The sequence below is a fragment of the Notamacropus eugenii genome, chromosome 3 (assembly GCF_028372415.1).
Source record: "Notamacropus eugenii isolate mMacEug1 chromosome 3, mMacEug1.pri_v2, whole genome shotgun sequence".
Lineage (NCBI taxonomy): Eukaryota > Metazoa > Chordata > Mammalia > Diprotodontia > Macropodidae > Notamacropus > Notamacropus eugenii.
In genome coordinates, this window is record NC_092874.1 from 488,856,425 (window position 1) to 488,881,839 (window position 25,415).

General features: G+C 46.9%; 1 protein-coding gene across 36 annotated transcripts in view; it reads left to right on the forward strand.

Annotated features, from left to right (window-relative positions):
* The window catches only part of CLASP2 (cytoplasmic linker associated protein 2), a 148,159-nt gene that overhangs the window by 25,203 nt on the left and 97,541 nt on the right, over window positions 1-25,415 (forward strand). For 33 of the 36 annotated variants that reach the window (XM_072599246.1, XM_072599252.1, XM_072599247.1 and 30 more), the window contains exon 7: window positions 485-555. In XM_072599246.1, the coding sequence (XP_072455347.1) occupies window positions 485-555 (71 nt within the window). Of the gene's footprint in view, window positions 1-484; window positions 556-8,532; window positions 8,707-25,415 lie in introns of those variants that run through there. The other 3 variants (XM_072599280.1, XM_072599281.1, XM_072599286.1) reach the window with 1 other exon arrangement.

Here is a 25,415-nt window from a genome sequence, read left to right on the forward strand (position 1 = left end):
TGAAAGGCAGGGAATTGCACTGGACGGCCTCAGGAGTCTTTTCCAGTGTAGGTCTGGGGTTTCGTTAGACAGTTTACCTCAATGGCCAACGGGGAAAGTGGTCACACCCAGACGCTTCCCCTCTTCAGCCAAATAGCAAGACTCGACCCAGCCCCCTCCCCTTGTCCCTCCTTCCCCCCTATTTATTTTCTCTATAAAAATGCAATTGGATAGCCCTACTTCACCTCTTTAATCTCTGAGTGGCCTCAGGAAATAGATGAGTTTTATGTGATTTCTTGTTATGGGGCTGAGATGGGAAGTAGCCAGGACATTTTAAAAAGGTGAACTGACTGGCTTGAAATAGACATCTGTGTCTATGTCAGTCCCTATGTGTGCATTATATGTGTTTTAGACACACATGTATATAAGCATGTATGTGTCTGGGGAAGTAGAGCCACTCATTAGTGTACGAGTCAGAACAGTAGCTTTTCCTCTTCATTTCCAGGTTGCAGACGGTGTTTGCCAGATTTGATGAAGTCAGAGACTTGGGCGGTGCGATTTTGAGAGTCAGCAATGGTAAGAGACACTGCTGCATTTCTGTGTTCTCAGTAAGACCTGCATGAGCTCTGGGCTGCAATTGCCTGTTCTGGCAGCGGAGGATGACTGATTTGGTGATGTTATAAAGTGATCCCATAGTCCAGTGCTCTTTGACTGTTGTTCAGGAAGGTTAAGAAGGGAGACCCTTCTCTCTGCACAGGAAGTGCGTGATGCTGATGGATTCCAACTTTATTTTCTCTTTGGCTGACCTCCGCCATGCCTTGCCTTGTTCACTGTGTTGCATGTCCTCTTCTTCTGGGGGCGTGGGGGTGTAGATGGGAGCTGACAGCCCTGCCCAGGGCCGTGGGGCTGCCTTCCAGTAGGGAACACTGGGAGCCATCTCAGCTCATTCCCCTCCTCCTGAAGTCCCCCACTGCCCTCCGGGATGCTCGTGTATGTGGCAGCCAGGCAGGTTTGTCCCTACGCAAATGAGCTAGGCCAGTTTCCCCATAATTGTACAAAATTGGCTTGATTTCTTTGTGTGTCTTATTTTTAGCAAAGATTTCCTGGGAAGAGTCTCACCATTTCTTTTAAGACTTCTAAGATACACTGCCTTCTTGGAAGAATATTTGTCTCTGAAATAACTGGTTCTGTAGGCAGTGTGGCCTGTTGTTGTGATCAAACCTTGTTCTGAATTATGGTACTTGGAATAAAGCTCAGTGATTTGTGCTTCTGAAAGCACTAACCATTCACCCAATCAGCATGTATTTAACAAGTGCCTACTGTGTACAAGGCACTGTTGGAGAGATGGGTTCAAGGAATGAAAATGGTGCCTTTTGTGTGTGGGACCAGAAAGTAAATATTCATATCTGCACAGAACTAGTACAGTTTACGTGAGGTGGGGTAACTGGTAAAGTGGGCTGAGGGTCACTGGCCTCTGGGAGGTTTGGGACCATCTTTGGGTGACAGGCATTGCTTGCTCTCTGAGGGATTTCAGCAGACAGAGGTAAAGAGGGAGGGCGCTCCAAGCATGGGGAATTGTCAGGGCAAAGGCCTAGAGACAGGAGATGGTAGTGTGTGTTTTTGGGTGCTAGGAGGCTGGAACAAAACCAGGATCAGGGGTGAGGAACCTGAAGCCTCGAGGCCACATGGGACCTTCTAGGTCCTTGGGTGCAGCCTTTGGACTGAATCCAAGTTTTTACAGAACAGATCCCTCTGTTGAGGGGATTTGTTCTCTGAGGGGCCACACTTGAGGCCACAGGTTCCCCACCCTGGGCCAGGTTGTAAAAGGCTTTCAGAGCCAGACCAAGGGGCTGATAATGATAGAGAGACATGGGCAGCCATTGGGTGGGAGATGGCTTGGAGCAGGAGAGACCACATGGGTGGGTTGGGGATTAGGGTTAGAGCAAGGTGGTGCCCTAATCTGGGAAAGTGGAGGAAGCAGCCCTGAGAGATCAAATAACTGTTCACAGAAATTGCAGAGGTCAGGATTCGAACCTTGGTCCTTGGATGTCAAATCCAGAGTTCTGAGAGAGAGAAATAGGGGGAGGGGGGTAGAAAGGGAGAAGAGAGAGAGAGACGGAGGGAGGGGAGGGGAGAGGGGGAAGAAGAGAGGCACTGAGGGAGGAAGGAAGAAAGATCGGGTTTCAGTCCACCCCAGAGAGAAGGCAGGGATGTGTTGAGAGCTTGGCCTTGGCCAGAAGAGCCCCTTGTGTGGTCAGGGCCTGGGGGGATGGAGGAAGGCATCTGCTGGACACTTGTGGGTGATGCTTTTGAGTTGGAGTAGGACTGTTGGGTGCAGTTAAAATGATGTGGGACCGTCCAGTGGAGGAGACAGCAAGGTGATGCACTGGGTACAATGCTAGGTCTGTTTTCAGGAAGACCTCAGACACCTCCTGGCTGTGTGACCCTATAGAAGTCATATTGCCCTGTTTGCCTCAGTTTCCTCATCTGTAAAATGAGCCCTGACCCCACTCTCAGGGGAGGGGGACCTTTTCCCTCTGTCTTGTCACCATCATCAACTCCCAAGTGTTTGCTGATTGTGCCCACACGGGACTCAGATCTGCTCAGCATGTCCACGCCAAACCCTCCTTTCTCAGACACATCTGTTTATTGTCGTCATTGGCAGGGCTTGTTTCTCCCTGGTGCCCCCCGCCCAGAGAGCTCCTCTTTCTAATAAAGAGTCTTAAAACAAAGTGGAAAAGACCTTCTGCACTGAGCCCACCTCCCCCATGGAGGCGCGGTCCTTCTCTAGACGGACACAGCCAGCGCTGATTCTCCCACGTTGCTGACCCTCTGACCCTCGCGGTCTGGGCTCCTCCCGAGCTATCTCCTTGACTGCTGACCCAGCTCTTCTCCAGCTGGTTCTGGTCAAAGATCACAGACAGGCTGCTTCTGGCCACGTGCCTTGAGAAACGCCGATTAACGCTGCACTTCCCCATTAGAAAGGAAAATGACCACAGTTGGAGGGCAGCAGGGAAATGGGCACACTTCATGCATTATTGATGCAGCTGTGGACTGATGCAGCCATTCTGGAGAGCCGTGTGGAACTAGGCCCCACAGACTGTTCAACTGTTAGACTTTTGGGCAGATGGCTGTACCACTGCTAGGTCTGCGCCCCTGAAGAGATCAAGAGAAAGGAAAAGAGCCTCTGTGGCAACAATGAAATCCAGCCTGAGTCACCATGAACCTGGATGAGTCACTTAACCTCGGTCCACCTCAGTGTTCTCGACTGTAAAATGGGCATTATTCTAGCGCCTGCCTGGCAAGCTTTTTGTCTGGCATACAGGAGGTTCTTGTTCCCTTCCCCCGGCCTCATATGTGTTCTGTGGGGGCCTCTGTGTCACTGTCTCCCCTGCTTGTAGCCCTGGCACATCACAGGAACCCTTAAGACCCTCACTTGGTCTGTCAGGCAGCCTGCCAGCCAGACCAGCTCATGCATGTCGCAGGTATGGTTAGGAAAGATGAGCCAGGTCAGTACAGAATGGCTTGGGAGGTGTGGTGAGGAGGGTACTACCACCCAGGAAAGGCCATCTAGCGGGGAGGAGGAGGACCATGGCTGAGGCTAGAGATGGGGAAATGTTGAGTGTGGGAGGGAAATTCTTTTCAAGTGGGAAAGTAGCCACTTAGCAGCTTTTTCTGTGAAATGGAAGTCCGTAATGATCAGAGCTTTGGGGAGACTAGCGAGGAGGCAATGGGTGGGGCTCTCACGGATGCTCCTCTCCTCCTTTCCACTCATTCTCCTAGCCTCTTCACCCACCCTCTCTTCCCTTCGGACTTGTTAACAGTCAGTATGGTAGGTGTGAACACCCAGCCCATCTTGCTGTCTCTGAAGACAGTAGTGGAGGGGGCTCCCCTCCCCAGATGAAGTCCTTCCAGAAGGAGGCAGGGGTCCCAGTGGGCCACCTTTTGGACATGCTTCGAGTTAGGAGGCCTGGCCCCAGAGAGGTCACCAGAAATATGCATCCCTAGGAGGTGAAGGCTCTTTTCGTGGTCCGTGCCTTGGCCTCTTCCCAGCCACAGGCTCTGGCATCTTGCAGCCTCATCGGGCACTGCCTGTAACTTCCGAGCAATGGTAGGAAGTAGGTGCAACTGGACAGCATGCAAGTCATGCAGAGTCACTTAAACCTGAAGAGCCTCAAGTCGCCCAGCGTCTTTTCTCACCTCTACTGCAGGAAGCCTTCCTTGTGAGGCTAGAAACAAGTGGTAGTGGGAGAGGAGCCCATTGGGTTGGAAATCCAAAAGAGCTTTGTGAGAGGAGGCCGAGAATGAGCAAAAGGAGTTGTTTTAAAACCTGGCATTTGTGGTCATCCTTAGGAGGGACAAGGCCCTCCAAAACACCTAGCTGCCATCAGTCATGTTGTAAAGAAGAATTAGAAGAGATCAAGAGAAAGGAAAAGAAACAAAACAAAACAACAGAAGAAAAAGGGAGCAGTCTGCTTCCATCTGCATTCAGACTCCAGAGTTCTTTCTCTGGGTGTGGACGGCATTTTCCATCACAGGCCTTTGGGATTTGTCTTTGAACCTAGCATTGTGAAAAGGGCCAGGCCTGTCAAAGTTAGTCATTGTGTGATGTGGCCGTTACTGTGTCCAGTGTTCTCCTGGCTCTGCTTCCCTCACTCAGCATCAGTTCATGTCTTTCCAGGTTTTTCTGAAGTCTCCCTGCTCATCATTTCTTTTTTTAATGTTTTTTCCAAATTTATTGCTTTATTTGCTTTTAGTTTTCAACAATCATTTCCATAAGTTTTACATTTCCTCCCCCTCCTCCCCGAGATGGCATGCAATCTTACATGGGCTCTGCACATGCATTCTTATTAAACACATTTTCACATTAGTCATGTTGCATAAAAGAATTAAAACAAATGAGAGAAAGCATGAGAAAAACTAAACAAAATATAGTAGAGCAGAAAATGGTCTGCGTTCCAGTGCCGTAGTTCTTTCTCTGGATGTGGAAGCATTTTGCCTCAAGGTCCTTTGGGAATGTTTTAGGTCCTTGCATTGCTGTGAAGGGCTCAGTCTTATCAGAAACAGCCCTCGAACCCTGTGGCTGTTACTGTATACGTGTTCTCCTGGTTCTGCTTCCCTCATTCAACATCAGGTCGTATAAGTCTTTCCAGGTTTTTCCGAAGTCTGCCTGCTCATTGTTTCTTATGGAACAGCAGTGTTCCATTACATACATATATACCACTTGTCCAGGCATTCCCCAGTGGATGGGCATCCCCTCTATTTCCAGTTCTAGACCATCACAGAAAGAGCTGCTATAAATATTTTTGTACATGTGAGACCTTTTCCCATTATGAGGCATAGTTCCAAATTGGTCTCCAGAATGGTTGCATCAGTTCACAACTCTACCAACAATGCATTAATGTCCCAATTTTCCCACATCTTCTCCAACATTTATCATTTTCCTGTGTTATCGTGTTAGCCAATCTGATAGGTGTGAGGTGGTACCTCAGAGTTGTTTTGATTTGCATTTCTCTGATCAATAGTAACTTAAAGCATTTTTCATGACTATAGATAGCTTTAATTTCTTCCTCTGAAAACTGCCTATTTATTTGACTGTTTATCAGTTGGGGAATGACTTGTAGTCTTATAAATATGTCTCATTTCTCTACCTATTTTAGAAATGAGGCATTTATCAGAGACCCTGGTTGTAAAAATTGTTTCCTAGCATTCTGCTTCCCTTCTAATCTTGGTTGCATTGGCTTTGTTTGTGTAAAAACTTTTCAATTTAATGTAATTAAAATTATCCATTTTGCATTTCATAATGTTCTCTATCTCTTGTTTGGTCCTAAATTCTTGCTTTCCCCATAAATCTGCCAGGTAAACTATTCCTTGCTCTCCTAGTTTACTTATAATGTCAGCCCTTATATTTAAATTGTGTACCCATTTTGCTTTTTTCTTAGTGTATGTTGGTCTGTTTTCTTTTGCAACATGGCTAATATGGAAATATGTTTTACATGATTTAACATGTATAATCAACATTAAATTGTTTGCCTTCTAAAGAAGGGTAGGAGCATGCAAAGGAGGGAAGGAATTTGGAACTCAAGTATTTGTTAAATGATTGTTAAAGCATTTTACATATAATTGAGAAATATTTAATAAAATAAAACTATATTTTAAAAAAATAAAAATTGCAGCAATAAAAAAACATAACAACAAGAAAATACCCAGCAGAACAGGCCCGACCCCTATGGGTTTCTACTGGGAGCCCTGCCATGGAGGCTGCAGTCTCTTCAGAGGACAGCATGAGATGCCACCTCGGCAGAAGCATTAGAGGTAATAGAAAACGTGTGGTTGGACGAGGTGACCTAGGAGGGACTTCGCAAGGCTAGCACTCTCTCTCTCTCTCTCTCTCTCTCTCTCTCTCTCTCTCTCTCTCACTCTCTCACTCACTGTCTCTCAATAGTCTTCTGCCACAACGAGATCCGAAGCAAGCCTCATGAGACAGGACTTTCCCCAGCCGCTTCTCTCAATGATGCTGATGCTGCCACTACCACCGTCTATCCTGTTTGGTGCCATTTCTTCAGGTGGGAACACAGTCTGGTGTCTGCAGGATCACCTTACTTGGTGCAAGGGTCACATCCTGTTCTGTTGCTCTTCCAGTGAGACTTCTCCATACTGCGGAATGGATTTCCAATTTTATTGAAATGTCATTTAGATTCCATGGACCCCACAGAAAAACAAGGCTCATTGGGCCCTCCTCACAGCCCTGGGGAGTGTTCTGCCCAGCCTCAGAGCTAGCAAGTGGGCCCAAGGCTCTGCACCCTTTTGGCCACAGGAGAAAATTGGACGACCGTGGAGGTCAGGATCTGTGCTGGCATCCTGAGGTCAGCAGAGCTCCAGAACAACCTGAGGAGCCTTGGACGCCTTCACAACAGGGCTGGGTGACCAGAAACCTAAAAGCCACCAACCACCTGCCTTAGCTCTGAGCCCCCTTCTTGTGCCCTCTGGGTTCCTTTGTTCAGGATGCTTCTGATCCTGCAACATCTTTCTCCTGGTTTGATCTTACCACCTTACCTCTGGGGATGAGTGGGGTGAGTTCCTCACCTTTCAGCCCTCCATCCTTCTCTTTTCAACCCCCCCAGTCCCTCACCTTTCAATCCCCCCAGTTCCTTACCTTTCAGCCTCCCAGTTCCTCATCTTTCAGCCCAGCTACTTCCCTTCTGAAAGCAGAGTTGGGATTCCAGGTGCAGCAGACTAATGCCTCATGGGGGTTGTTCTGGGGGAATGTCCCTGGAGATTTCTCTCTGATTCTGTGCCCCTGTTTTCTGTTTTAATGATTCTGCCGCTCAGACGCTTCTCAGTGGCCACTGGTGCTCATCTTCATGGTCCACGTAATACTGGTCATCAGTGAAGGTTGGCAGAGGGCTCAGCATGCTCCCCACCACCCTGGCAGGTGGCCCACTTTACTGATGAGGAAGCTGAGCCTGGCCACCCTCTCATCAGCATCGGGCAACCCATCCAGTGTCGTGTGGCACACCTTGCGACCCTTGGTGGGGGGTGGGGGGCAGTCTGCATTGTCTTTTCTGGTTCTGTCATTGGAGCTTGCCTCTGTCTTGGTGACTGAGCCCATCTTTGGGGATGTGACTGGTGCCTTGACCCCTCAGTTTTCTTGGAGAGAAGGTGACTTTATGGCCAGGCTGGTCCTCTGTCCCTGCTGGTGGCTGCGTGCTTGGGAGGGGTCCGTTGTGGAGAGCTGGGGGAGGGAGGGTGGCCCCAAGTTGTATCACTGAGGCCCGGTAGCTTTCCTTCTTCACACCCGATCAGCTCCTTGCCCTGCTTTGGGTCAGGTTCTTGGAAGAGAAGAAGTCTGCAGGGTCGGACTCTTGTGCAGCAAGTGTGTGACTTGCTTGTTTCACTAAGTTCCTGGGTTGTGCTCTGAATGGGGGACCCACATTACCCACAGCGTCCTGCTGCGTGCTGAGCTGGGTTCCAAACCTGGGAGCTTCCCCCACACCCCTGTTGGTCTGGAGGAGGCTTCCCTGTTGGGGGGCCTGAACAGCTTGGGGGACAGTTGGGTGGCGGGGTCCTGGCTGTGTATTTGGAGTTGCGAGTGCCCGGCACTGGGGGAGGAGGACAATCCCCAGTGGGTGTGGGCTGTGCAGCTGCATGTTTTGCTCAGGGTGCAGCCTTTGTTCCCAGGCCAGGGCTTTCTGCCCACAAATGCGTCCTGCATAATGAGGGCAGCTGATGGCCGAGAGGGTCTGCCTCTGAATTCTCCTATTCACAAAGGGGGGAAGAGACTCACAAAAGGGTGTGAATCACCTTGGAGAACTGCTTGGCAGGAAGCCGGTCGGGCTCTGTCCTTTGGATGGCGGGGCTCTCTCTGGGGTTCCCGGGTGACCTTCAGGGCCTGCCAGGCTGGCCTGACCCTCTGGCTCTGACGGGCTGGATGCTGTCAAAGCTTCAGCCTGGCTGCTCCTCCACAGGAGGAGCCTCTTCTGCCAGACCCAGCACGCATTTAGGACTTGTATTTTGAAATGGCCCAGCAGCTGTTGGCTCTTGCGGTAGCGAGCTGCAGAGCTGCCTGGGCCACGCACTGCTCCCTCATGCTGCACTGGAGCAGGAGCCTGGCGTGGGGTGGTGTACACGGGTGTGTCGCAGGCTCCTTCGGGCCCGCCTGACCTCCTCGGGGTCCCCAGGGCTCCCCAGAGCCTCCGGAGAGCAGCGGGATGGCTGTCGGTGACGGTGAGCAGGATGCTCTCTCTTTTGTTTGGGGGCGGGCGTCCGCTCGATGCCGGGGAGATGATGCGTGCTTCTGCCCAGCAGAGGCAGGCCCAGGGAGGTGGGGCTGGGGGACCAGGGCACCCTCTGAGCCTGGGAAGGGCCGTGTTATAGGCTTAGTGCCGCAGACTGGAGGCAGCCCAGAGGGAGTGACAGATCGCTTGGCGTAGCAGGCCTGGCTGTGCGTCTGGTATCTTGTGTGTGCCTTTAAAGAGTATTTTGTTGAGAGAGTGTGAGTGCAGTGATAACAGCAGCCAGCCTTTACATCATGCCTCCTTGTATGCTGGAGCCACACTAAGCGCTGTACAATTATTATCTCATCAGAGTCTCACAACCACCCCGGGAGGTAGGGGCTTTTTTGATCCTACCTTATAATCAAGGAAACCAAGGCAAGCAGGTTAAGGGACTTGCCCATGATCACACAGTGTCTGGTCTGAATTTGAACTCAGGTCTTGACTCCAAGCCCAGTACCACTGTCCACTGTACCATGCAGCTGTCACTGAAGACAGAAAAGCATTCATTATATGCCTGCTGTGTTGACGTAAAGTTTAGGTGTAAGGAACGCACTGTCTGAGATGGAGATGGGGATTGGGACACAGGCGTACACATTCCTTCTCCTCGGTCTTTATGGATGGGTAAGCATCCTGCAGGCAGGGAAAAGGCCTGGAGGAGGAGGAAAGGGGTGGGGGGCCTGTTTGGGGGGATCTGGAATGCTGAGCAGAGGACATAGCAGGAGTGAGAAGGGACTCGCTTCTTCTTTCCTATATACACATAGACACACACATGCACACACATGCACACATACACACGCATGCACATGCATGAGTGCACACACACACACAGACACTGCCCTGTCTGGTAACTCCAAGGGCTCCCTGCAGCCTCTGGCATCCTTTCCTGGTCTTGTCTGGCATTGCCCCTCTCTGTCTGCTGTAGTCCATCCATCTCCTATCTCTACATGTCCCTCCTCCCCCTTTGCTTCACAGAGTCCCTTACCTCCTTTGAGATCATACTACACAGTCTATAGGAACCCACCCACCCCCAGGCCACCAGTATATGCCCTTGTCCACTTATCCCCTGTGATAAGATATATTGAAGAAGCACCTACTATGTGCCAAGCCGTGTCAGAAGCCCCTGCCCTCAAGGAGCTGACCATCTAATGGAGAAAGAGCAGACCACTAAGAACCAATGAGCCATCAGCGGGGTACCCCGGGTGTCATCCCCAGTGGGAAGGGCCCTCCTCGCATGGTGAAGGAAGAGGTTGGGGCTGGGACTGAAGGAAGCTAGAGAGGCCTGCCCAGAGCCAAGAAACAGGGTGTTCTCAGTGGAGGAGCAGCCAGGAGGGCAGTGGGCCTGCATCACAGAGAACATGGCAGGAAGGAGGGCAGGAGGCAACCTCTAGAGAGGCTTCAGATGCCGGGCAGAGCATTTTTATTGTATCCTGGAAGGGATCAAGAACCGCTGGAGTTGACTGACAAGAGGGTGACGTGACTTAGTAGAGGATGGACTGGAGGGGGATGACTTGAGGCAGGGAGATCCTCACCCCTCACCCCAGCAGGCTAGTGCCCTAGTCCAGGGGTGAGGTGGTGAGGGTCTGCACCAGGATAGGGGCAGGGTCAGAGGAGAGGAGGGAGGCTATTGGAGACATGGTGCAGAAGTGAAATCAGCAGGCTTTGGCACCATGAGAGAGAGGGAGGAGTCCAGGGTGACTCCTGGAGGATGGTGTTGCCCTTGGACAGGAACAGGAAATCAGGAAGAGGAGAGGATTGGGTATGGAGGTTGGGAGGTTTGGGGCTCAGGTGAAATGAGGAATGAATTCAGTTGTGAGAAAGTTCGGCTTATTTGTCTGAGACGTCCATCAGGTAGCTGGAGATGAAACCTGGAGGTCCAGAGAAGGGTAAGGGCCTCGACCCTGGGTCTGAGAATCATCAGCATAGAGATGATCATTGGAACCATGGGAGGTGAAGAGACCCCCAAGTGGAGGAAGAGGAGAAGAGGGTGCCCAGTTCAGAGGTGTCACCAGGATGGTGATCCATAGAGAAGGCAGAGAGGAGGAGAACCAGGAGAAAGCAGGGTCAGGCAGCTTGTAGATATAGTCACATGTAACCCTGTTGTCTCCGCTGAGACAGTGCATGCTTCTGGCACTTGGCACAGTGCCTGCAGGTGGGTAGCATGCTTGACACATCCTTGCTGATCGGTCATGAGGGCCTCCCTTATCCCATGGTTATGACCATGGGATAGAATGTGGCTGTTGTTAGCAAGGTAGAATCAAAAGGAGCCAGAGGTCCGGGAGAGGCCAGAGTTTAAATAATCCCCAGGGGACCGGCAGGGAAGACCAGCCCAACAGTTAGTGACGTGAGCAGGGAACGGGCAGGACACTGAGGTCAGCAAGGAGAGGCGGAGGTTTGAGGGACTTTGCCAAGAGGTGGAGGTGGGGTGGCACCTGGAGGCCTGTTTGGGCGAAGGGTCAGGAGCTCACCTTCCCAAAGCAGGAAGCTGAAGGATTCTGCGAGCAGATGCCAGAACGGTGCCCAGGTTTTCCTTGGAGAGGCAACATGGAGCGCCACTGTTTCACATAACTGCCTCAGGCACCAGTGTCTGCTGGAGAAGGTGGACAAGGTTTTCCAAACAAAATCGGCCAGTGCTATGACTGTGCGAATGTGGGCAAACGGAAAAGTGTGCTGGGAAATTCAGCAGAGGGACCAGAAAGGTCAGAGGCAGAGTGATATTGAGGTCTATTGTAGCTAATGTTGCCATGGTGTACATTTGGGCCCTGGACTGAACGCTTTCCCACAACCCGCCACAGGGCACCCAGCTATGAAGTGACTGAGGCCCGGGTGAATGAGAGTCTGTGTAACTCCTGGCCCAGCGCCCTGCTTCCTGGATCCCTCTGTCATCAACTCCACCAAAATTCATCCTCCTGTCCTAGCAGAGTCATCAGAGCACGCCCTCTGTTTGCAGTCTGTCCACCTGCGAGCTAGCACCCAGGTCCATGAATGTCATATAGGGTGAAAGGATCCAGGAGAGAGGGAAGTCGTAAGAAGAACTGTGGCGCCCAAGAAATGAGAAATGGGAAAAGTGGCTTGTGGGCTGGCGCATGTCCATCCCCCCCAGTCTTCTGGGGGCCCCAAGGACCTGTGTAGACCCAGCTGTTGGACTTGAGTCCTGCTGTTTCAGCCACTTATTCACTACCAAGTTGCTCTTGGTCCTAAGTCTCCTCTTATGCAGGAGACTGAGGGTTCAACTGGATCACCAGAGGGGCCTCCTAAGTCTAGATGTGGGCTCTGATCCTTTAAACTCTGCCATGAGCAAAGAGTGGGAAGCAACTGGCAATACTTCCCTAAATGTGTTAGTCACATGGGAGGGGCTGGAGGTTGTTATTGGGCATGCTTTTGAGATCTTCTCTGTCCTCGTTCCCTTCTCCTGGAATCTCTCTGAGAATCAGCCACCCAGAAATGGCTTTGTTCCCCAAGTGTCTGACTGGGGCCTCATACAGAGGGTCTTGTCCCTGGAAGTCCTGGCTGGATCTCTCAATAAAGCCAAACATCAAGATAGCTTTGGGGGCTGTTGTTACACACCATTGACTTGTGTTGAGCAGATTCTCCTACAACTCCCAGCTCCTGCTTAGGAAACTTTGTTTTCAATCGAAGCCTCAGGTGTTACGTAGACCCTTGGCAAGGTTTGCCTCAGGGTTAGGGGCTTTGGTGTTTCAGGCCTTTTGCTTTGTGCCCCTGCACCAGGGGAAGCGAGCTGCCCTGTTTTTCCCAGAAACTGGTCCTGGGCCAGGTACAGGTCCCCAGACTTGCCACGTGATTTTGCCTCTTTGCTTAGCCAGACTCTCGCTTTACTCTTGGGAGCCCATGTCTCTCTGTCTTTTTCAGAGAGGGAATGTTAAACTCGGACATGTTGATGACTCAGACTTCCAGTGTCAGGGACACACCTGGCCCCGACTGGAGCTGGGTCTCATTCCCTGAAGTCTTGGGTGACTGAGGATGGTGCCAGTGGTAGGAAATTGCCAAGGGTAGCCAAGTTATTTGCTCCATCTTGTGAATAAAGGCCGTTCTCCTGGAGTGTGGAGAGAGATGAGGCAATAGGTTATAGAGGCAGCTGCCTCCTCCCTTGTCTTCTTTAAGGAGAGGGAGGAAGCTTTGGTTAAGCACCCGCCACATGCCAGGCACTGGGCTTCACAGATTTTATCCCAACAACAGCCCTGAGATGTGAATGCTATTATGATCCCCATTTTATGATGGGGAAACCAAGGGAGACACATCTGGTAAATGGGAGACTCCATCCTTTCTGCCTCCAGGCCCAGTGTTGTGTCCACTCTGGTTCTAATCGGGATTGGAACTTCAGAATACATCAGATCTCACCTGTACCAGAGCTAGCATCTGCTCTGGAACTTCCTTGAAAGGAGATGGAGCCAGCCTCATCCCAGGGTGGCCCATCCCAGATATTCTCTGTATATGGATGACCCATTTTTCTCTCATCCCTAACCATTCATTGTCCCTTGTTTTTGCTTCTGGGAGTGAGTGGGTTCTGCCCCCTTAAACTATTTGAAGGTAACTCTTCAGGTCTTCCTTTCTTTTGGGGCAGACCTCCCCCACCCTTGCCCCCCAGGATTCCTTCTAGGGGTATCACTGGCCTGGCTGGGAAGGGGCAGTGCCCATGAACAGGAGGCTTCTGGGAGGGACTAACCAGGAAGAATCCTGTATGGCCTTGCTTCTCATTGACTGTTCTTCATGGAGAGACACTATGCTGTTGGAGGGGGTGGGCTTTGTGCCCACCATTTCACTCAGCTGATTCAGTGATGTTGGGGTATACTCAGTCCACAAGATCTTTTTTGCAGGAACTTTTGCTGAGCCATTTTTTCCCCTCCTCTACTCATCAGATTGGATTTTTAAAGAGTAAAGATTTTCCAAATATCAAAGAGCTGTGCAATCATGTCTGGGTACCACGGAGGACACTGGATGTGGCCACTTCATTCTACAGATGATGGCGGAGACTGAAGTCCAGAAAGAAGAAACCGATTTTCCCAAAATCACACCAGCTGTGAGCCTCAGAGAAAAGATTTGAACCCAGGTCTTCCAGTGGCAGTGCTGATGCTTTGTGTGCGCTCTCTTCAGGGTTTTTTGGCTTTTTAATGCTCACTCATGTCCATTTAATATACAAGTTTTAATAGCTTCAAACTGAAGTCACACTTTTGTGACGCCTCATCTTAGCTTGTCTTCCAAGCTTCATGTCACTTGGATAAGTGTCCATTTGGTGTGCTTGTCAAGGGTATCAAACTCATTCACAAATGTGCTTTTTGTGTGGAAAGATAGCTCTGCTATCTCTATGAACTTAGCTATCTGAGCCATATCCACATAGAGCTCTATCTTTGGTCCTGTGTTAGATAGAGATCTCTCTCCTTTCATCCTTCTCTTTCCCTCTCCCTCCCTCCCCTGCCTCTGTCTCTCTCTCTCTCTGTCTCTCTCCCCCTCTTTTACCTTTGCCCTCTCTCCCCTCCTCCAGCGCAAGATTGGAGATAGACATAGAGCCTTGTAATACACCATTGCAGACCTCCCTCTGGTTTACATTACTCTTTGGCTCCTTCTGTTCAGTCAAGGCAGAGCCCTCTTGGCTCCCTCTTCACCTTTGCCTGGGTCCTACCCTGTCATCTTGGCTAAAGGAATCAGATGAGGACCTTGGTAAAAGGTCAGTCATCTGACCTGGAGATACTCGGAGAATAACTATTCAGAGCATAATGCCCTGGCCTGTTCTTAGTGAATGGGTTTCATAGGACCATCGACATCCAGCTGGAAAAGACTACCACAGACATCTTGTCCAAGGGTGCATTCTACCAAGAAAGGGATGGAGGCCCAGCCTGAGGTTATCCAGGGAGTGAGGGAGGGATGCCACCATAATGGCTTCTCAGACTTCTCTCTTGGACTGTGCCACCATTTTGTTGGTGGAGCAGTGGCTTCCCACTGCCTCTGCCCACTTTCCAAAAAGCATCCTTTCCTCTGGGGCCCTTCTAAGTTCTTACATGTACTCCCAGCTCCTCTGGCCAGGCCCAATGCCCCTGCTCCCAGGAGCTCGCAATCTGATGGAAGAAGGGACTCTTCAGACTGCCCCGGCAGGATGGTTGGAGGTTATCAGCAGAAGGAAAAAGCAGCATTTTGCTATCTTGCTTCCAGACTGCCCTGTGCAAAGCAGCTGCTGTGGCCTTTTGTCAATGTCCATTCCTCTTGGTACACCTTCAGCACTTGACTCTGCTGACTCAACTTCCCTTCTGGGATTTTGGGGTGCAGTTTTCTCTGGTTCTCCCCATGGCTGTGTCCCCAGGCATTCAGATGGGCCCTCTCCATTCTCACTTTTGACTTCCTCAGCTCTTCTGGCTTTGACACCTCCCTAGCATCTCTCCTGAGGTCTGCCCCATGGAAATGCCAAGTCACCACGTCCAAAACAACACTGAATTCCTTTTCTGTCTGCCCCCTGCACCGCAGTGGTGTCTTCTCTCTCCCTCTTTGCAGTCCACTGCTCTATCTTGTCGATGTTTGCCTTCCCTGTGTCCTTTGTAATTCTCTTCTTCCTTGGTGACCATTCTATTTCAGACCCTTGGTATTTGTCTGCATCCTCTCTTGTGTAGGGAGACCAGCTTTTGTGGGATCCATCAGAATTGTTTATTTAATGTTTGAGAGAATTCACCTCTGCATATGGACCAAACACCTGTTTTGGTATAGTGTCTTTAATTCTTTTTCTAAAATTGGATTAAAACCTTCCATCAATTTGGATAGTTTATACTTTTATAGTATTTCTGTTTTTCTTAAATTCTTGATTTTGTTGGAATATAATTGTATTTATTAGACTGTGATTATTCTTTTTATTAGCTAATGCTGATAATTTGTCTTTCATTTTTTATTTTGGCCATTTGATTTTCTCTCTCTCCTTTTTTTTTTTTTTTTTGCTGTTTTTACTTTATTTATTTTTAGTTTTCAACATTCACTTCCATAAGCTTTAAATTTTCTCCCTCTTACTCCTCAAGACAGCATCCAATCTGATATGGGCTCTACACATACATTACTATTAAACACATTTTTTTTCACATTAGTCTTATTGCATAGAAGAATTAAAACGAATGGAAGAAACTATGAGAAAAGAAAAAGAAATAAAACGAGAAAGAAAATAGTCTGCTTGCTTTGCATTCTGACACCATAGTTTTTTCTCTGGATATGGATGGCATCTTCTTTTTTTTTTCTTCCAAATATTTATTTATTTTAAAAATTTATTAATTTATTTTAAGTTTACAACATTTATTTCCACAAAATTTTGGGTTCCAAATTTTCTCCCCATCTCTCCCCTCCCCCCATCCCAAAACATCAAGCATTCTTATTACCTCTACCAACAATCTGCCTTCCCTTCTAACATCCCTCCCTTCCCTCATCCCCATCTTGTCTTTTGTCCTGTAGGGCAAGATAAATTTCTATACCCCATTACCTGTATTTCTTGTTTCCCAGTTGTATGCAAGAACAAAACTCAACAGTTGTTCCTAAAACCTCGAGTTCCAACTTCTCTTCCTTCCTGCCTCCCCACTCATCCCCACTGGGAGGGCAAATAATTCGATATAGGCTACGTATGTGTACTTTTGCAAATGACTTCCATAATAGTCTTGTTGTGTAAGACTAACTATATTTCCCTCCATCCTATCCTGCCCTCCATTTCTTCTATTCTCTCCTTTGACCTTGTCCCTCCCCAACAGTGTTGACTTCTAATTGCTCCCTCCTCCCATTGTGCTCCCTTCCATCATTGTCCCAACCCTGCTTATCCTCTTCTTCCCCACTTTCCTGTATCGTAAGATAGGTTTTCATACCAAAATGAGTGTGCATTTTATTCCTTCCTTCAGTTGAATGTGATGAGAGTAAGCTTCACGTTTTCCCTCTCACTTCTCCCCTTTTTCCCTCCATTGAAAAGTCTTTTTCTTGCCTCTTTTATGAGAGATAATTTGCCCCATCCATTTCTCCCTTTCTCCTCCCAATATATTCCTCTCTCACCCCTTAATTTTATTTTTTTAGATATGTTCCCTTCCTATTCAATTCACCCTGTGCTCTCTGTTTCTCTGTCTGTGTGTGTGTGTGTGTGTAATCCCACCAACTACCCAGATACTGAAAAAAGTTTCAAGAGTTACAAATATTGTCTTTCCATGTAGGAATGTAAACAGTTCAACTTTAGTAAGTCCCTTATGACTTCTCTTTCCTGTTTACCTTTTCATGCTTCTCTTGATTCTTGTGTTTGAAAGTCAGATTTTCTTTTCAGCTCTGGTCTTCTCATCACGAATGCTTCAAAGTCCTCTATTTCATTGAAAGACCATTTTTCCCCCTGAAGTATTATACTCAGTTTTGCTGGGTAGGTGATTCTTGGTTTTAGTGCTAGTTCCTTTGACTTCTGGAAGATATTCCACACCCTTCTATCCCTTAATGTTGAAGTTGCTAGATCTTGTGTTATCCTGATTGTATTTCCACAGTACTCAGATTATTTCTTTCTAGCTGCTTGCAATATTTTCTCCTTGACCTGGGAACTCTGGAATTTGACTGCATTGTTTTTAGGAGTTTCTCTTTTTGGATCTCTTTGAGGAGGTGATCTGTGGATTCTTTCAATATTTATTTTGCCCTCTGGTTCCAGAATATCAGGGCAGTTTTCCTTGATAATTTCTTGAAAGATGATATCTAGGCTCCTTTTCTGGTCGTGGCTTTCAGGCAGTCCCATAATTTTTAAATTGTCTCTCCTGGAACTATTTTCCAGGTCATTTGTTTTTCCAATGAGATATTTCACATTATCTTCCATTTTTTCATTCTCTTGGTTTTGTTTTGTGATTTCTTGGTTTCTCATAAAGTCATTAGCCTCCTGTTCCATTCTAATTTTTACAGAGCTATAGAAGTGAGCTTTTGAACCTCCTTTTCCATTTGGCTTATTCTGCTTTTTAAAGCATTCTTCTCCTCATTGGCTTTTTGAAGCTCTTTTGCCAATTGAGTTAGCCTATTTTTCAAGGTGTTATTTTCTTCAGCTTTTTTGGGGGGTTCTCCTTTAGCAAGTTGTTGACCTACTTTTCATGACTTTCTTGCAACTTTCTCATTTCTCTTCCCAATTTTCCCTCCACCTCTCTTACTTGATTTTCAAAATACTTTTTAACCTTTTCCAAGGCCTGAGACCATTGAATATTTATTTTGAATGTTTGGGATACAGAAGTCTTGACTTTTATGTCTTTCCCTGATGGTAAGCATTGTTCTTCCTCATCCGAAAGGATAGGAGAAGATATCTGTTCACCAAGAAAGTAACCTTCTGTAGTCGCATTTTTTCCCCCTTTTTTGGGCATTTTCCCAACCAGTTACTTGACTTTTGGGTCCTTTGTCAAGAGTAGGGTATACTCTGGGAATCTGTAAGATCTTGGTTCCTCCAGAGTGGCACAATCAAGTGTGTACACTGGTCTGGGAGTAACCAGAAACTTTTGTGCCCAGAATCTGTGAGTAGTAGTTTCCTCTCCACAACCACGTGGCCTCCAGTTCCACCAGGCTGGCACTAGGGTCTGAGATTCAGATAAGGTGCTCAATTCCCCCAGGGGCTTTAGGCGGGGGCAGGGCCACCATTGAGTGTGAGATAAAGAATTCCTCCCAGAGCATTAGGTGGGGCAGGGCTGCCACACAGGACTGAGGTAAGGATCAGCTGCTCAGTTCCCCCAGGGCCTTTACAATCCAACAGTGGATGAGGGCTGCTCTGGGAGCTGCTGCCACCAGATGCGGCCTCTGCTGCCACAGCCTGAGGCTGGAGCTATGGGAAGACCCTGCTTCCTTCTTGGCCAGCTGAAAAAAACCCTCTCACTGACCTTTGGCCCGTGTGAGTTGAGGGATCTGCTAACCTGCTACTGCTGCTGGGGATTCTGCCCCAGAGGCCTGCTAGGTCCTCCTCCCAGTGCAGTACAGCATGGCCGAGGCTGGGCTTCGTTTCGTGTCCGGTGCGACAGACCTTTCCTGCCGGCCTTTCAGGTCACCCTGGGCTGGAAATCTCCTCTGCTCTGTTGTTCTGTGGCTTCTGCTGCTCTAGAATTTGTTGAGAGTCTTTTTTTACAGGTATTTTATGGGTTGTAGGGGAAGAGCTAGTGTATGTGCATCTTTCTGCTTCGTCATCTTGGCTCCGCCATCTTGGCTCTGCCCTGGATGGCATTTTCCATCATGAGTCCTTTGGAATTTGGTCCTTTGGTCCTTTGCATTGCTGAGAAGTCTGTCAAAATCAGTCCTTGCACACTGTGTCTGTCTCCATGAACTGTGTTCTCCTGGCTCTGCTCAATTCACTCAGCATCAGTTCATATAAGTCTTTCCAGGATTTTCTGAAATCCACCTGTTCATTTCTTATAGCACAATAGTATTCCATTACATTCACTTACCACAACTTGTTCAGCCATTCCCCAATTGATGGACATCCCCTTGATTTCTGATTCCTGGCCACCACACATAGAGCTGCTATAAATATTTTTGTACATGTGATTCCTTTTCCCATTTTTATGATCTCTTTGGGATACAGCCCTAGAAGTGGTATTGCAGGGTCAAAGGGTATGCACATTTTTGTAGCCCTTTGGGCATAGTTTCAAATTGCCCTCCAGAATGGTTGGATCAGTTCATAGCTCCACCAACAATGAATTAGTGTTCCAACTTTCCTATATCTTCTCTGACATTTGATTTCTTCTCTTTTAATCAGGTTAGCTAAAGACTTATCAGTTTTTTTAGCTTAACTAAGACAAAAGCCCAGACCTCAGCATTTAATTCATCAATTCTATAACCATTTGGTTTCCATTTTTATCTATTTCTCCCTAATTTTCAACATAATTTCCTTTGTGTTAATTTTTTTTTTACTTGTTGATTTTTCCCTCTATTTTTTAGTTGCATATTTTTCAGCTCATTTTTACTCTCTTCTCTTTCATTAATGTGTCTCCTCAGAGAGATGATCTTTTTTTTCTTGGAGGACTTTAGTTGCATCCCAGAAACTTTTGTATGTAGTCTGATCATTCTTCTCTTTTATATATTCTTTTTTATAGTTAATTCTTTCATACACTGATCATTCAGAAGGTCATTACTTAAATGTCAGTTTGGGGCTGTAGCTTTTGGTTTTGTTCCTTGTATTATAATTTTTGTTGCATTTTTGTTCTGTGAAGGATGGGTTGAATATTTCTGCTTTTTGGTATTTATAATTTATTTGTATTGTAACACAAGGTCTCTTTTTATATAGTTACCATATGTTGCTGAGAAATATGCATGTTCTTTAAAATGTTCCCTTGAGTAGATGCCACAGATCTTTCAGCAATAAATTCTCAGACAGTTCAGATTCTGTTTTTGTTGATGAGAGCAAAATATTAAAGATTCCTACAGCGGTCATCTTACAGTTTGATTGGTGCCTCTTATGTTAGAATTTGTGTGTGTTCATTTCCTGTTTCTGGTAGCATGATGGTGTTATTTCTGCATTGTTGGAGGGTGGGCTTCCAATGCCCAGGTTCTAGCCTCTCCGTTGAACTCACTGCTGCTTTGCCCCTTTGTATCAGTAAGCACCCCAACATACACAGTGGGGCCTGCTATCACAGGGTTTTAGATCTGCATTCATAAAAGGAAAGGCAACTTTTGAGGGATTAACAATCACTTTGATCAAGTATGTGTATCATTCCTGTAACCAAGCACATATACCATTCACCTAGTTCAAGGGAGTCAGCACCCTGAACTTCAAAGATCAGCCAACATGGCTTCCTCTGCCTGAATTCACCAGACAAATCCAACTTTCTGACCATAGTTATCAGAGAGGGAATCACGAATATCTGGGTTTTCCAGGAGGGGGAGAGTGTGTGTGTGGGGGGTGGGGATGGTCCTTATCTGCTTCCCAGAGTCTTCATCTGGCCAAACAAACACTTCCAGTAAGCCCCAAAGTAAAACCTCACTTTTTTAGAGCCAGAGGGCATCCCAACCCTTGGGAATCAGTGCCTCATTAGCAAAAGGTATGGACCTTCCCATAAATCTTCCCTAATCAAACTCCCCTTAATGAGCAGGCCCATTAATGGGTGGGGAAGATCTTTAATCACATTAAAATAATTAACAGTACAAATACATATACTGTTTTTAGTTAAAGAAACTCTTGTTTCTGTACTTTACTCCTAGTAAAGACTTTTGATTGATAAGGGCAAGATTCAATCAGAGGCTCTTGATTATATTAAAACCAAACCAGCAGAAGATACTGTTTCCCTTGTCATCACACTCTTACATCCAGCAAATGGTGGGCATTGATGTCTCTCTTCCTGCATAGTGAGGGGAGATGTGCTAGCTGCTTTTGATGTTGGCTGGGTTGTCTCTAGGCCCCTGTAGGTGCTGTGCTGGTACCACTCTGACCTCAGTATCCCCTCTGTCTGTCCCAAGACCTTGCAGTCTGAACAGAAGGTTGTTCATCATTCTGTGAACTGTTGAAGAATGAGATCCAGACTTCCTCTTTATCTGATGTTTGTAGAGCTTGCTCATTCTTTTTTTTTTTTTTTTTAGTTTTTAAATTTTTTTTAATTAATTTATTTTTAGTTTTCAACATTCACCTCCACAAGATTTTGAGTTCCAAATTTTTTCCCCATCTCTCCTCTATGCCCACTTCAAGACAGCATTTCCCCAGTCTGCTCTCTCTTCTATCACACCCCTCCCTTCTCTTAAATTCTTCTTCTCTATTTTCTTGTAGGACACTGCCTGTATGTCTTATTTCCCAGTTACATATAAAAACAATTTTTAGCATTAATTTTTAAAACTTTGAGTTCCAACTTTTCTCCCTTCCTCCCAACCCACCCACCTCCCACTGAGAAAGCAAGCAATTCAATATAAGTTATACATGTGTAGTTATGCAAAAAACTTCCATAGTAGTCATGTTGTGAAAGACTAACTATATTTCTCTCCATCTTGTCCTGCCCCCTCATTTATTCTGTTCTCTTTTGAGCCTGTCCCTCCTCAAAAGTGTTGCTTCTAATTACCCCCTCCTCCCATTTACCCTCCCTTCTATCATCCCTTATATACACACCCAGACACCTAGCTTATCCCTTTTCCCCCTACTTTCCTACAGTGTAAGATAGATTTTCATATCAAATTGAGTGTGTATATTATTCCCTCCTTAAGTCAGATCTGATGAGAATAAGGTTCACTCTTAAACTCTCACCTCCCCTCTCTTCCCCTCCATTGAAAAAGCTTTTTCTTGCCCTTTTTATATGAGATAATTTATTCCATTCTATTTCTCCTCCCAATATATTCTTGTCTCACCCACCCCTTAATTTTATTTTTTTAGACATCATCCCTTCAGATTCAATTTACCTTGTGGCTCTCTCTCTATATGTGTGTATATATGTTTATATATTATATATATGTGTGTGTGTGTGTATATATATATATATATATATATATATATAAAATCTCTGCAACTACCCTAATACTGAGTTACAAATATTATCTTTCCATGTAGGAATGTAAACAGTTCATCTTTAGTAAGTTCTTTATGATTACTCTTTCCTGTTTACCTTTTCATGATTCTCTTGATTCTTGTGTTTGAAAGTCAGATTTTCTATTCATTCTGGTCTTTTCATCAAGAATACTTGAAAGCCCTCTATTTCATTGAATGACCATTTTTTCCCCTGAAGTATTATACTCAGTTTTGCTGGATAGGTGATTCTTGGTATTAATCCTAGCTCCTTTTACCTCTGGAGTATCATATTCTCAGCCCTGTGATCCCTTAATGTAGAAGCTGCTAGGTCTTGTGTTATCCTGATTGTGTTTCCTCAATACTCTAATTGTTTCTTTCTGGCTGCTTGCAATATTTCCTCCTTGACCTGGGAGCTCTGGAATTTGACTACAGTATTCCTAGGAGTTTTCCCTTTAACATCTCTTTCAGGAGGGTATTGGTAGATTCTTTCAATATCTATTTTACCCTCTAGTTCTAAAATGTCAGAGCAGATTTCCTTGATAATTCCTTGAAAGATGATGTCTAGGCTCTTTTTTTTTGATCATGGCTTTCAGGTAGTCCCATAATTTTTAAATTGTCTCTCCTGGATCTGTTTTCCAGGTCAGTTGTTTTTCCAATGATATTTTTCATATTGTCTGCTATTTTTTCATTCTTCTGGTTTATAATTTCTTCATTTTTCATGAACTCATTATCTTCCATCTGTTCCATTCTAATCTTTAAGGAATTATTTTCTTCAGTGAGCTTTTGGACCTCCTGTTCCATTTGGCCAATTCTGCTTTTTAAGACATTCTCCTCATTGGCTTTTTGGACCTCTTTTGCCATTTGGGTTAGCCTATTTTTGAAGGTCTTATTTTCTTCAGCATTTTTAGGTTCCCCTTTAGCAAGCAGTTGACTCATTTTTCATGATTTTCTTGCATTGCTCTCATTTCTCTTCCCAATGTTTCCTGGACTTCTCTTACTTGATTTTCAAAATCCTTTTTGAGCTCTTCCATGGCCTGAGACCAATTCATATTCTTCTTGGAGGCTTCGGATGGAGGAGCTTTGACTTTGTCTTCTTTTGTTTGCATGCTTTGGTCTTCCTTGTCACCAAAGTAAGATTCTATAGCCTGATTCTTTTTCTGGTTTCTGCTCGTTTCCCCAGCCATTTACTTGACTTTTGAGCTCTTTATTAACATAGTTGTCTGCTTCCAGTGGGGGTGGAGGAGTGTACTGTCAGCTGCTGAATTCCTCCAGAATCTGTGGACCTAGAGCTCTGGGAACAGTAGGTGCTGCTGCACCTGCCTCAGGCCCCTCCAGCCCCTCCACCACCCTGGGGCTGGGGCCAGACCACTCTACTCTCATCCAGGTCCAACAGTTTTTTTCTACTGATCTTCCAATTTGTCTTCAGCATTTTGAGCTCATGAAGTCTGGAAACCACCACAGGTGCCAGGGATTCAGTCATTGTACATCAGCCCATTGTCCCACCATCCCCATTCCCTCCTCCCCGCTGCTCGGGTCCTGTCTAGGACTGTGCTCTGCTCCCAGAGTGGTGTGATAGACACTTCCAGGTGACCTTTCAGGCTGCCTTGGGCAGCTTTCAGGCAGATTTGCCTCACTCCGTCATTCTGTGGGTTCTACAGCTCTAGCATTTGTTTAGAATCATTTTCTGCAGGTATTTGGCTGGGCTTGGTGGGAGAGCTCAAGCAAGTCCCTGCTTTTCCTCCACCCTCTGGGCTCTGCTCCCCTTGTTACTTTTTTTCCATCCCCCCCTTAGCCCTTTGTTCTTTGGGCCCCTCCTTCCCTCTGATCCGAGAAGGTGGACACTGAAGAACCCTCAGATCCAGCTCATTTCCCTCATGACTGCAGGACACACCACTACCACCACCCTTTCAGATGCTTTTTGTAGAGGCGTCAAGTCAGCAAGACCTGAGTTCAAATCTAGCTTCAGGTATGAGCTGGGTGACCCTGGGCAGATCACTTGGCCATTGTGTACCTCCATTTCCTTAGCTGTAGAAATGAGAGTCCTACCTTTAAGGGTTATTGAAAGATCTGATTAGATAATCATTAAAGAGCTGAGCACAGTAGGCACCATATAGATGCTTATTCTCCCCCTCCCTTTTTAATGTGTTGTTGTCTCTCCCCATTAGGTGGGGTGCTTGCCACAGTACCTGGTGCACAGTGGGCACAGCTTTGCCCCAGAACGTGAGACCTAGACCTTTCCCCAGTGTTGAACACCCTCTTAGAGCAGCGACCTCAGAGACATGGGCCTCTGAAGGGCACAACATCTCCCACTTCATCCCCAAGAGAATGTTCTTCAGAAACCTCGAGTCCCAGGTGCCTGGTCCCTGCTTCTGCCAGCCCCCTGTCCACTAGGGCTTCCCCCACGTGTCCTAGGTTGCTGCCTCATCTTCTCTCCCATTCGGGCCCCCTCCCACACATACCCTGACTCACTTGTCCAGAGTGGCCATTCTTTTCCTTCTCCTTTGCCTTCTTGCCCCATTCTAGAAACAGAAAATGATAGATGGGGTGAAAGGGCACTCTCCCTTCTCCACAAGCTCCGTTTAGTGTGTATGCTGGCCCTGCCACTAGCTGGCCCTGCCACTAGCTGGCCCTTCGCTTGATTGATTTTGATCCTGGCTGATGAGGGTGGAGGTCTTTAGGAGGTATCTTTCTGGATGCCTTCCCTTTCTCCCCTGAGTAACTACATGTCTTCAGACTGCCTTCCTTCTGTGTCCCAGGGGCTCACTCTCACTCCCTCCAGACCTTTGTGGGGTTTCCCGGCAGTGATCTGTGGTCACTCTCAGTCCTTTTTTTATAATCTGTCTCCAGAATGTTCTGGACCATTTTCTCCTATGAGAGTATTCCAGTGTTTTGGGCAGTCACATTCTTGTGGTCAGTCCATAATCCTTAAGTTGTCTTCAGGGGCTGTCCCTTGGGGTGATAGAAAATCCATGTTATTTCCATGTCCTTGCCTTGAGTTTCAATATTCCTTTGTTTTAGTTATGTCTGACTCTTCAGGGCCCCCTTTGGGGGTTTTTTGGCAAAGATACTGGAAAGGTTTGTAAGTTCTCTTCTCAGCTTATTTGCAGATGAGGCAATTGAGGCAGGCAGGGTGAAGTGACTTGTCCAGGGTCACCCACTGCCCTACCCAGCTGAGCACACTTTTATCCCTTCAGTAGTTTTGGGTTCCAAATCTCTTAATC